Here is a 12367-nt window from a genome sequence, read left to right on the forward strand (position 1 = left end):
TAGACTAATACCAGAGTGGTAAAAAGATAGTTAGCACTTGAAGATTTGGGTTCAGAACCCAGCATATACATACACAAACTTTAAAACAATTATTTGATTAGCACACAAAAGTTGAGTTTTCATTGCAATATTTTCATATATGTATGTAAATGCAGGTATATTCTATATGTGTACATACATATATATTTGTACTCTGTTCTTATCTGACCACAGATCTCTTAAGTCCTCTTCCTCAACACGAATAGTTTATCTTTCTTCTTTCAGTACATATATTTCATTATCCTCTCTTGGCCACCACCCCCAAATTTTACATAAATAAATCTCTTAAAGTAAAAGATTAATATATTATTTTATAATATTTTATTTTATAAAATGCTGTTCAATTTTCATTAATATTGGGAGACTTCGGAGGCTTGGGTGTTTTAGAAACAGGCTTTCATGTAGAACTGAACAGCCTGGACATGCTGTGTCGCCAAGGCTTACTTTGACCATCTGATTCTTTACACCTGGCTTTCTCATCATTAACACCTATACAACCATAGTATTCCATAAACAGTTTCAAGAAAACATTTACTGTATAAATTCTGTTTCTATAATTATTCAATGGAAGTAATAAAAACAATGATTACAAAAAGTTAAATAACAAGGATTATTGGGTAAAATAATCATAGTAATAGTAAAAATACCAGGTCCCTCATTTTTAATAAGACTGGTCTCCAATTTGATAACTAGTTAACTCAGCTAACTGGCTTAAAAGTTACTGATTTCAGCATGTGGAAGAAGATTTATATTACTACTATCAGTTTTCAATCTAGAAATATTTTAGGCTCCAAAGCAAGTCACTTGATTCTTTTTGTTCCTTTAACAATGGGAACCAATTTTACCTCTTGACTCCAATACAGATTAGAATAAGAAAACTTTATGAATTAGTTCAATGCAGACAATCGTTAAAAGAAATTAAAATCTACTAAGCAACTGGTTTGACTTTTATTTCAGCAGGCGTATTCTTTTGCATCCTGTTTTATTACTCCCTCCTTTGTACTTAACTTTTTGTAGTTCTTGCTACTTCCCTCTATTGTTAGTAAATATCTTGATGTAGTATATAATTTTTTAAAAGTTATTTAACTGACTAATGAAGCTTTAAGACACTCTTTTGAGAGTTCACATGGATCAAGTGATATTTGAATTAATCAATATATTTAAATATTTCAATGTATGTAAGTCATGCATAGAATAATTGGACTACACCAAACAAAGCGACTTGAAGTCTATAGAGCCAATAAGCATATACAGGTGAAAATTGTGTATTGTGTGTTTCTATTCTTTCCTACCATGGAATTGTCAAGCAAATGCTCTATTTTCAGAAGGATGGACTGTTACTTTACTTTAGAGTATGAAAGACAGATATATAGATATAATCCAGCTCCTAAACTTTACTCTCAAAGGTTATAACCAAACTAGTAATCTTGGATGATTCTAGTTAATATTCTTGTTACTACAGACTCAATTATCTAAGTAAGTTGGATATTTGGTCTTCTTTCTGTTAATTTAAGTGTAGTTCACAAAAATCATAAATGTGAGATAAATGAAACTTTATACTTCTAAAATAAATTTCATATTGTTTCTTATTTTTCACATTTCTTTATAATTAAATAAACATGCTGAAAGCATTATGTAGAAAGCAGTGATTCTTTTAAACATTAGAAACAGTCTTAGTAAACTAAATCACTTGCTACTGGATTACTACATTGTGTAGCTATATAGTGTTGGTAAATGAGTTTTTGTCTTTGGGAGACTTTTTGAGACAGTCTTACTCTATAGCCAGGCAAGAGTAGAATTAACTTTGTAGCTCAGCCTCGTCCATAATTCATGGCAATCTTCCTGCCTCAGCCTTCTAAGTGCTGGAATTATAAGTGTGAGCCACAATACTTGGCAATTTTTTTTCTTTTTACCTAGAACCATTTTAGGATATAATTATTAAATATCTTGTTCAATAATAACCAGAACTGGTTCAAATTAGCATATGGAATGAAAGAACTCTAAAGAAACCCTAAAAACTTAAAGGAAGTGATACTGATGATTTAGGAAAGAGTTTCAAGTCAGAAGAGCATAGGGCTAGAGTACCACACTATTAAAAGTCCAGTCTTCCTACTGAGTAGGTATGTGACTGATCAGGCTGCATTTCAGCCAAAATTCCCAATTAGAGCTTGTCAACCATACTATTTACATTTCTAGAGCATTTGGAAGAACTATTCTTTCCTCACTCTGTTTATTTGGTGTCCAGTCAAAATATATTACTTTCTACCCTAGGTGAATTAAGAATAAGGTTGCAAATACCCTGCAATATATCTAGTGCTTTAAAAGGCATATAATAATCCTTTCCTAATCCAACTCTATTTTCCCATGCGAAGATATTAGGGATCAATGTCACTTATATGTAAACCCAAACGCTGGCCTATATCTCTAATTGAATCTTATAGAATCATTAAATGAATCTTCTGGCAATAAACCAACTATTTGAAACTTTCTTTGTGGTTACGAACAGGGATTATAAGGATTGGGTTTTGATTACCCTCAATATCCTGTTCAGTAACAATGCCAACACTACTACTGAAGTTCCTACAATCTAAATCCTTATTTACTATTGCATCAAATACAGCATCTTTGATTCCTACCCAAGGACTATTGCTGATGCTACACCCAGGTGAAGTACTTTGGCTGAAATTTATATTGATTGATTTGCACGAGATTGACCCATGGACACACAGCACCAGCACACCGTCTGGGCTCATCAAATTACCTCCTTTAGTTAATGCTACTGTCCCTGAGCACATCCATTCAGGACATATGGTTCTTATTCAGTCCGTGAATGGCTTATTCAGGCAAACATCCAATGGCTGTAATAGCAATGTCAGACCCCCCAGGAATCACGCAAAGATCAGTTTTTAATTTTTTGGCCATATTTCTTACTCCATCTGCTAAATGTGCATGGAACAGTTGTGGAACATTTGTGGAACCGTGCCTCTGGGCAAGGATCCCACAACATTTGCAGCCAGAGTTTGACGAGATCATCATGGATCCAAACCTCTGGCTATGTCTATGCTATCACTCAATGATATTTCTAACTCCTCCCTTTAAAAAATTTATTCAAACAACTGTGAGCAGCTTTGGTTTTTATCCACTGGCGTGGCTAGCTAGGTGGGGTATAAGTTACTTCTTATTCTTTTTGATGAGAGTAGTTTTGAAATTCAACATTAAGATTATATTTTGTGGATATTCCATTTGAGTGTCTGGTTTCATTTGTATGCTGGTTATGATGTTTAAGGCTGGCACATAACAATACTAAGCAATGATACTGAGAAAGCCTGTGAAAAAGTTCACTCCTATCTCATTTCATGATCACTGTCAAGTTTGCAGAAATTTGTTTGCTCTTCTATTAAGGATTACATTATTTTATTAATTTTCACAAAAGTATATTTCTTATCAAACAAATGACTGTTACATGTTGACAAATGATGCCTACTTCATGTTTATTTGTCCGTTTCATATCTACCACAATGCAATACTGCTTTTTTCAATACACAGTTCCTTATCAGAAGATAAATTAAATAGGAGGATTTCAACTATGAACCAGAAAGGCAAGTGGTAAATCCTCGGCTATGGTATAAAAGTACTGTGTAGTACTGTGTTATTCATTCTTTTTTCATCTGTAAAATGAAGTTAAAACATTACCTGCTTTATTGAAGTTTTGTCAAGAGGAAAATGGCAACACATTCCTGGTATGATGTAAGTACTTTTAAAAACATTATTTGTCATCAGTATTATTGGGAATGTCTTCTATTTTATATGCGTAGATTAGAAGAACCACAATGTTGATCAGGTCAATTGAAATTTTCACTTTAATTTTGCCACTAGGATTCTACATGATTTTTTCCAATCAAAATTCTGAGTTCTGGATTTTTTTTTTAATTTCCAAGTAGACGAAGCTCTAAGTGTAAAGTCTGTACTTAGCAACAATAAATACATATCACCCCTAAAAACAAAAATTCTTAGAGAGTAGTAGAAAATCTAGCCAATGAGAAAAAAGTATTGAGCTCCATCATCTTTGCTTTGTGTTTTTCTTTAAAATGCAAGTCTAAAACATTTTTTAAAAATTCAAAGTGTGTCTGCACATGCACATGTGTACATGATGGCCTATTGAACTAGGACTACATACATGCCAACAGTAAAGTGTTATCTCACTGGGATATCCTCAGCATATCCTTAATTTTAAATTTTGTATTGAATAGAGCCTCACTATATTGTCCAAGCTAGCTTGGAGCCCATAGTTCCCATGTCTCACAAATAATGAGAATTACTGCCATGTGCCATCATGTCAGCATAAGGGCGAACAATGTGCTGAAGAAGAAGCTGAGAGTTCTATATCTTCAGCTGCAGGCAGCGGAGAGAGACTGTGTACCACACTGGGCATAGCTTGAGCATAAAAGACTTCAAACCACCTCTACAGTGTTTACTTCCTCCAATGCCATACATATTCCACCAAGGCTGTGCTTCCTAATTCTGCCATTCCCCATGGACCAAGCTTCAAACACATGAATCTATGGGGCCATACTTATTCAAACCACCACAGTTCACTCCCTGGCCCATATAGGCTTGTTACCATAACATAATGCAAAATGCATTTAGTCCAACTCTAAAGTCTCCATAATCTATTGTAGTCTCAACAAAGTTTAGAAGTTTAGAAGTTCAAATTTCAAAGACTCTTCTAAGAGTCACACAGTTTCTTAACTATAAAATCAAAATCAAAAAACATATCACATGTTTCCAACATATAATGGCAATTATGTACATTACTGTTCCAAAATGGAAGACAGGAAGTATAGTAAAGTATTACTGAACCAAAGGAAGACTGAAACCAGTTGGGCAAACTCCAAACTCTGCATCTCCATATTTAATGTCAAATCACATTTCAAATTTCCAACTCCTTTCAGCTTTGTTGACTGTAACACACTTACTTCTCTTGGGCTGGTTCCACTCCCTGTTAGCTACTTTCTTCAGCAGATAACCCATGATTTTGGCATCTCCAAAATTTTGGGGTGACCAAGGCAATCCAGGCTTCACCTTCACAGCTTCACACAATGGCCTCTCTAGGCCTCCATGCAGGGACACCCCTGTAGTATGTTTGGTCTCAGTGGATCTCCTTAGTCATGGAGAGAGATTCCATGTCCCCTTTTTTTGTACCCATGACTCTAAAGCCAGAACCATGTGGCTGAGGCTCCGAAGATCTGGTGCTTGGTGGGACTGAAACATGGGCTCCCTTATTCAATTACATTTTCACCCATTTTCTGTCTTTCACTGCCTGAGTTTGGCTGCCCTGGAACTTGCTCTGTAGACCAGCCTGGCCTCAAACTCAGAGATCTGCCTGCCTCTGCCTTCTGAGTGCTGGGATTAAAGGTGTGCACCACCACACAGGGCTCTAAACTTTCCTTTAATTCCTTTTCACAAGTTAAGAAGTTAGCTGGATAGCATCTTGCCCTGAGGTTATCACTTTATTCCTTTATTTCATTTCATAATCTGTTTATCTCCTTGAACAGAGGACTTAAAACCATTCCACTTCCTGGTGCCCCATTTCTCCTCAAATTGTACATTTTGTATTTTTTCTTGTTCAGCATGCTTCTTTTCATTATAGATCTTCAAAAGACCAAATGCTAATCACCACACAACAGAGTCAATACTAGGCTGTTTTGAGATTTTCTCTGCCAATGGAATTAATCCAAAACTCTTCACTTTAGCCTCAGGCAAACTTTTCAAACAAAGGCAACAAGTAGCCAGATTCTTTGCCAAAATATCACAAGAACAGTTTCTAGGCTACATACTAAAATTCTTCTCTGAAACCTCTTGAGCCAGATCCACACAGTTCAAATCACCCTCAGTACTACTGTCTTCTATGATCCTACTAGGTTGATCCATTACTCCCTATTTAAAGTGCTTAGCTGTTTTTCTGATTCAAAATTCCAAAGTTCACAGTCCTCCAAAAAAAGCAGGCCTACCACAGCAATCCCCAATCCCTGGTACCAATTACTAATTTCTGTCTTAGTTTGGGTTTATATTGCTGTGAAGAGATACAATAACCACAGCAACTCTTAATAAAGAAAAAATTTAATTGGATTGTTTACAGTTCAGAGATTTAGTCCAATATCATCATGGCAGGATATGGTGCCATGCCGGCGGATGTGAAGAAGGAGGTGAGAGTTTTACATCTTGATCACAGGTGGCAGAAAAAGACTGTGTACCACACTGGGCATAACTTGAGTATGTAAGACCTCAAAGCCTGCCTCCACAGTGACACACTTCCTCCAACAAGGCCACACATCCTAATAGTGGCACTCTCTATGGGCCAAGCATTCAAACATATGAGTCTATGGGGGTTATATCTATTCAAACCACCACAAACATTTTTGTCACATAAGTGATTAATGTTCAGTCATGTGTTTTCAAGTAGCTACTACTTGTAGTACAATTTTTAATATTTGGAGTGATTATATAACTTCTACAATGTTTGTAGATGTTTTCTCCCTGTCCATTTTTGTAGTATTGAGGGTCACACCCAAAGTCTTGTGAATGCCTGACAAGTTACTATCTATCACTCAGTTACATCTCTAGCTCTTGAATATTTATAGAAAAATATTTCTCTGCTTAAAAAAATAAAGTAAAAAACCTATCAGGTTTATTGACAGTGCTACTCTAGGAGAAGAGAAACTGTGACTCAGGCCAGCCCGGGAAAAGAACAGTCCACCAGTGAACAGTAATAAAGTAACAGATCCCCGTTGTGGCTTCCTTACTTCACTTGTACATTTCTTTGCAGATGGATGTAAATTGCTACTTGTCCTTGACAAGGACTGGCAGGTCCAAAATAAACCTAGACTGTTGTTTCAAGAATGTGGTTCCTAATATTTTCTATTACTTCAGTGAAAAAAAAGAGAAAGAAAGAATTTTTGTAGTGTATGAAGGCTCTATATTTTTATTGGCTACCTATAAATTTTGAAAAAAATTCCTAATCCTTTTAAAATGGCCTTACCAATTCTTATATTTAGCATAATTTACCAACATTTCCAAAGCCAGCATGGAAAAGCCATCAACATGGCACTAGGTCATGGGTCCTGAATGAAGCCGTCAGCAAGAATTAATAACCTGTGACAGCTGCCCAAAAACTTTCATTCTTTTTATTTAAATATCCCACTGCAAGCTAAAATTCAGTGTGATCTCTGTTGAGAGTAGCCCAGCTCACATGGAAGGAGGCAAAACAGAGAGGAGATGACAAGTATTAGTTATAAATTCAGTCCATAGAATTCTAGAATTTACGTATATAACAATTCCAGAGAAATTTAGTAGCAGAATATAACTAACTTTTTAAATATCTGTTTGAACAATTCTTTTTTCCTGTGGTGCTGAAGATTGAGCCCAGACGTTCATACATATTGGGAAATGCTCTAACATCTCAGCCATGTCCCAACTGTGCATGAACAATCCCTAGAGTAGATTTTTTTAATTACACTAATGAAAACTAAGATTATTATTTTCATATTCAATAAATTGCTTCATTTAATTTTATTATTATTCTTTTATGTGAAACTGACATGAAGAAGTTAGGTCCTTTTAATTTCATAAGTAAGGTACATTTGTAGACAGGACAAATACCACTTGGTTAAAAACCTATTATTTCAAAGTACATCTTAAATTAATACAGATTTCCAGTGTATGAACATCAGCACCAAAAACTGATCAGTTTATGTGTCAAACAACTAACAAATCACTTGTGCTTACCCCCTTTTCAATATTCCCAGTCTGACATAGTGTCCCCTCGGCAGCTGGAATACTGTTGGTGACACAGCGGTTGCTTTTGCTGAGGCACCAGAGCTCTCTACACACTTCCTAGGAAAGAAGGCAAAAGCAAGTTGATCAGGAATAGAGGTGAAAGCTCGTGCATCTCTTGCATTGAGCATGCCTACAGTCATTCAGCACCACTTGCTGCTGTTGAAGCCACTATTGAAGAGGCTTTAGGGGGAGGTCTTTCACAGAGCAGGTTATTCATTTAGTACAATCATTTAAACTTTGGTCTGAGTTTGTTTTTGGTTTGAATAGATAAAGTATGTCTTATTATTTAATACTGATGGGGATCTTTTCATAACAGTGTACAGATATTTCATTAACATGGCTGAATAGTAAAAAATACATAGAGAAGAAATTTGTTTTTTTTTTAATGCTTGAGAATATATACTAGCACAAACTTAACAATTGCTAACAGGGCAGCATCAGGTTAATGATTCCTTAGGCAGCATTCAAATAAAAATAATTTTTTAAAAATTGGAAATGTGCTGGGGAGGGGAAAGACAGAAACAAACACTGTTAAGTAAATAGGAATTTAACGTAGATTTAAAGAAATATGAAGTACATTTTGGAGTACTTTCTAAATTTTGTATGTCTAAGAATTATCTGGAAAAGTAATTTTCAGTTATCAAATAGTTTAGTACAATAATGGTAAACTTTCATAAAATAGGCCTATTTATGACATTTTCACCTCCTTCCTTATTATTTTCTGACTTAGAACATAATTATAAGACTTTTTCAATACTAAAAGTAAAAAATAATAGGTTAAGTTATTAGATTATCATCTGGTTATATCTAAATATTATGTTTGTGTTATAATCATATAAAAATTAACGTTAGAAGAAAACACTCAAAATTTTCTAGTTTTTTTACATATGATCATCAATTATCATCACCACCACTAATGTAAACTAGAATTATGAATCTAAATATATTTGTAACAATATGTAATATAAATACAGAGACACTATATAACACTTAAAGCTTTCACTTTTACATCTCAGGTGAAGTTTTAACTCTCTAGACCCAATAATTAATGTGACACAGACACAATTAAGAAGGAAAGCAGTAAAATACGGAAACTATTGTTCTACAAATAGGAATACCCACATGATCCTATAGCACATTGCTGGGGTTCTCTTTGGATTCCTATTAGGGGTGTCCTTTATCAGTCAGAAGGTGATGTACAATGTGTATTAGGTTTTAAAATACTTGAAATCGGGGGCTGGAGAGATTGCTCGGCTATTTAACAGCATAAGCTGCTCTTGCAGAAGACTTGTCGTCAGTTCCCAACACACACATGGCAGCTCAGAAACATCTGTAACTCCAGTTCTGGGGAATCCAATGGTCTCTGACCTTCATAGGTAGCCCATATGCACATGATGTACGGACATACATGCAGGTGAAACACTTATACATAAAAAATAAAACTAAATTAAATATTAAATATACTCCATTTTTTACTCTATTTAGAGACTAGTGAACTAAAAAAAACAAAACAAAAAATTAAAAGAGCCTTTTGGGAATTACAGTATCAACCAAAAATGCTCCTCTTAAAATTGAACTTAATAAAAAATACTCCCTTATTCTTCTTACAATGTATTTTCAGTGCATTCTTTTAGTTTACTATTTTAAAAACAGCAGGACTGCCACTATTTAAAGGTTAAAATACTGACCTAGTGTAAAAAGCCTGTTCAAATTCATATAACAATGAGGTCACAGAGACACATTTAATAGAACAATATATTTAAATTGTAAAAGAAAAATCATTGATTATCTCTGGACAAGATTCTTAATGCTTTCTCTTTTTTTGGGGGGGGGGGTCTAAGTCTTACCTTAGACAAAGGCAAAAGAACCTAAAATGTACCTTCTACATAACTAGAACTGAGGACTCTACTAGTGAAGACAACACTCAGAGCATCCGTTACAAAACGCACAGTTCAGTGGTACCACAGAAACATTGTTTTCTGAAAGCAACTTTGAAAACCTCTACCCAAAGTGTCAAGAGATTAAGGTACTTTTCTTAATTGTGTTGTCAAGACTGATGATATACCTTCCTTTCATGTGTGAAAGACAGATTTCTGCATCTAGCAGGAGTGTGTTACCTTAGTGACTTCCTGAAGATTGGCATTTTGTAGGGATTAATTTCTCATGAATTGCTACATGCAGCATGGGGCTGCAGACTACACTGGAAAATACACTTGTACTGTAAAAGTAGTCCCAGAGTTCATAGAAAGCTTTTCTAGCAGAATTTGTGACTGGCATTTCATCTTGAGCAAGAAGGAATTTTGATACTGAATTTCGGAACATAAAGACAAAACATAAGAAAAACTCATTTCTCACCAAGCAAGTTTTAGAATATGGACAGCCTATTTCCTCTGCACATGAACATTAAGTGCTGAATAAACACTCCCATGAAGTAATGTACTTCAAGACGTAATGAAGTTAAATGCAGGCTTAAAGTTTTTTATTTCTTGAGAAATTTTTATATAAAAGATTATAGTTGTCAAATTCCTTTCCTAATGAAATATATATGGTGATAGGTACAGTTATGGAAGGGAATGAGTTTCTCCCAGCTTAGCTCAGGAGCAACAATTTTCTTGCATGTGTTCATCTCTCCCAACAGAAGTTCAAGTTTATTACGGTCAGTTTCATGACTTCTCTAGGCAAATAAATCATTGCCTCTGTGCTAGAGTTTCCTCCAGTGTCTTAAATTTCACTTTGGGAAGACTTAGGGAAATCTGTTGCTCTACTGGTCCTGAGGTTTAAGGAAGGAGAAAGAAATCAACAGCTCCTCTAAAAGACGTCTCTGTTAAATGACAGTGCATGAGAGTGAAAATTTGAGATGGAATCTTTAATTTTATGGGGTCAACTACAATCAGGAAGACTGAAAAAATGATAGCGATATTCCATTTCCATTTGCAAATATTTACTGAGACTCTACCACACACCAGACATGTCAGCATAATAAAGCATAATGAAGAAATATTATCACACAGAATCACAGGGACCAGGGAAAATGATATTGCTAATTTCTCTGTTAAAACTAGAACAACACAAATAGTTGTGTTTTTTTTAATATATATAGTATTTTTTCATTATACTCTTTCCTACATTTATATCTGTGCACCACTTCCATGGTTGGGGCCCAAGAGGCCAGAAAATGGCACCAGATTCCCAGAAACTGGAGTTACAGACAGTTGTGAGCTTCTGTGCAGATGCTGGGGATGAAACCTGGGTCTTCTGCAAGGCAGCCAGTTCCCTTAAACACTCAACTATCGCTCCAGCCCTGACACAGTTTCTTTTTTCATTTTAATAGATCATCACCATTTCTTAAGTTTTATTCTTTTTACTTAGCTGGTATTAACCAGAGACTATAAGGCAGAGGGCAGAATCTGTGGGCTTAAGGCGTGATTTACAAACTGTTCCTTTCAGAAAAATTAAAAGTTGGCAACCTTAACTTATTCTGCTAATTGTTGAAGAGAAAATTTTGTCTACAAAAATCTAAAAGTCATTCTAACACCCCTTTCAATAATATTTAGACATACCTGTTGTGCTTGCCAGTACGCAGAATCCAGTTTCTTTCTTACATAAATCCTTTAGTAATCAACTTAGCAAAGAATTGTTTTCCTGAACATATATTTATTTCTCCCTAACATATATATATATATATAGTTTTATATATATATATATAACATATATATAATTTATCCTCATTTTAAATATTTTAATTGAATATACAGTTCTAAGCTGACATTAATCTTACGTGAGCATTTGAAGATACTATGATCCCTTTTTAGGCCAATGCTATGTTTTGAAAGTCATTTCAATGCCCTCAAGAGTTGAAGACTTGCTTTAGTGCTGTCTCTCTGCTGTGTCTGTTGTTCTGTTCTCAGATTCATGCTCTGAGAATTTGTACTTTTCTTTGACTCTGGTTCCTCTGACATACTTCCATCTTACCCCTCACTATGTCTATCCAGCATACATTTGGATTTTCTCTTTTTAATGCCATCTCTCGTACCTCTCTGTCAACATTTTCATATCTTTTTTCCTCTTGAGACAATTGTTGGCTTGATGCTGGATTAATTTGCCTATGTTGTTTATTACTCATATTCAGTCTGTCTCCAGTGAGTTTATTTTTTTATGTTTCATCATGCCATAGCTTCTGAGTTATAGAAGTACAGTTAAATGCAATTGTTTCTGTCACACATTCTCAGGTGAAACAAGTTACTGAGTTGATTTATTTGCTTGGTATCAGGTAGTTGAAGTAGTTGTTTTATTCCCCTGTAAGGTACAAGCTAGAGCTCCAATTTCTTAAGAAAGTTATTTTTCACCCGCAAAAACATTTGCTCAGTTAAATCCCTGTTGTCATTTCCCCAGCATTCCAATCAGCTAGTCCTTTGCAGCCTAAATCATAAAGATATGTAAGGCATTTGCATGCACTGGATATCACTTTAATAAAAACTAAGACTTGAACCCA

At 35.0% G+C, this 12367-nt stretch overlaps 1 protein-coding gene across 1 annotated transcript in view; it reads right to left on the bottom strand.

Moving 5' to 3' along the window:
- Adamts6 (ADAM metallopeptidase with thrombospondin type 1 motif 6) overlaps nucleotides 1-12367 on the bottom strand; it is a 200992-nt gene that overhangs the window by 104975 nt on the left and 83650 nt on the right. Inside the window, exon 11 of the mRNA XM_038323313.1 lies at nucleotides 7825-7932. Coding sequence (XP_038179241.1) covers nucleotides 7825-7932 — 108 coding nt within the window. The remainder of the gene's footprint in view (nucleotides 1-7824; nucleotides 7933-12367) is intronic.

This window comes from Arvicola amphibius, chromosome 3 (genome assembly GCF_903992535.2).
Source record: "Arvicola amphibius chromosome 3, mArvAmp1.2, whole genome shotgun sequence".
NCBI classification, from domain to species: Eukaryota; Metazoa; Chordata; class Mammalia; order Rodentia; family Cricetidae; genus Arvicola; species Arvicola amphibius.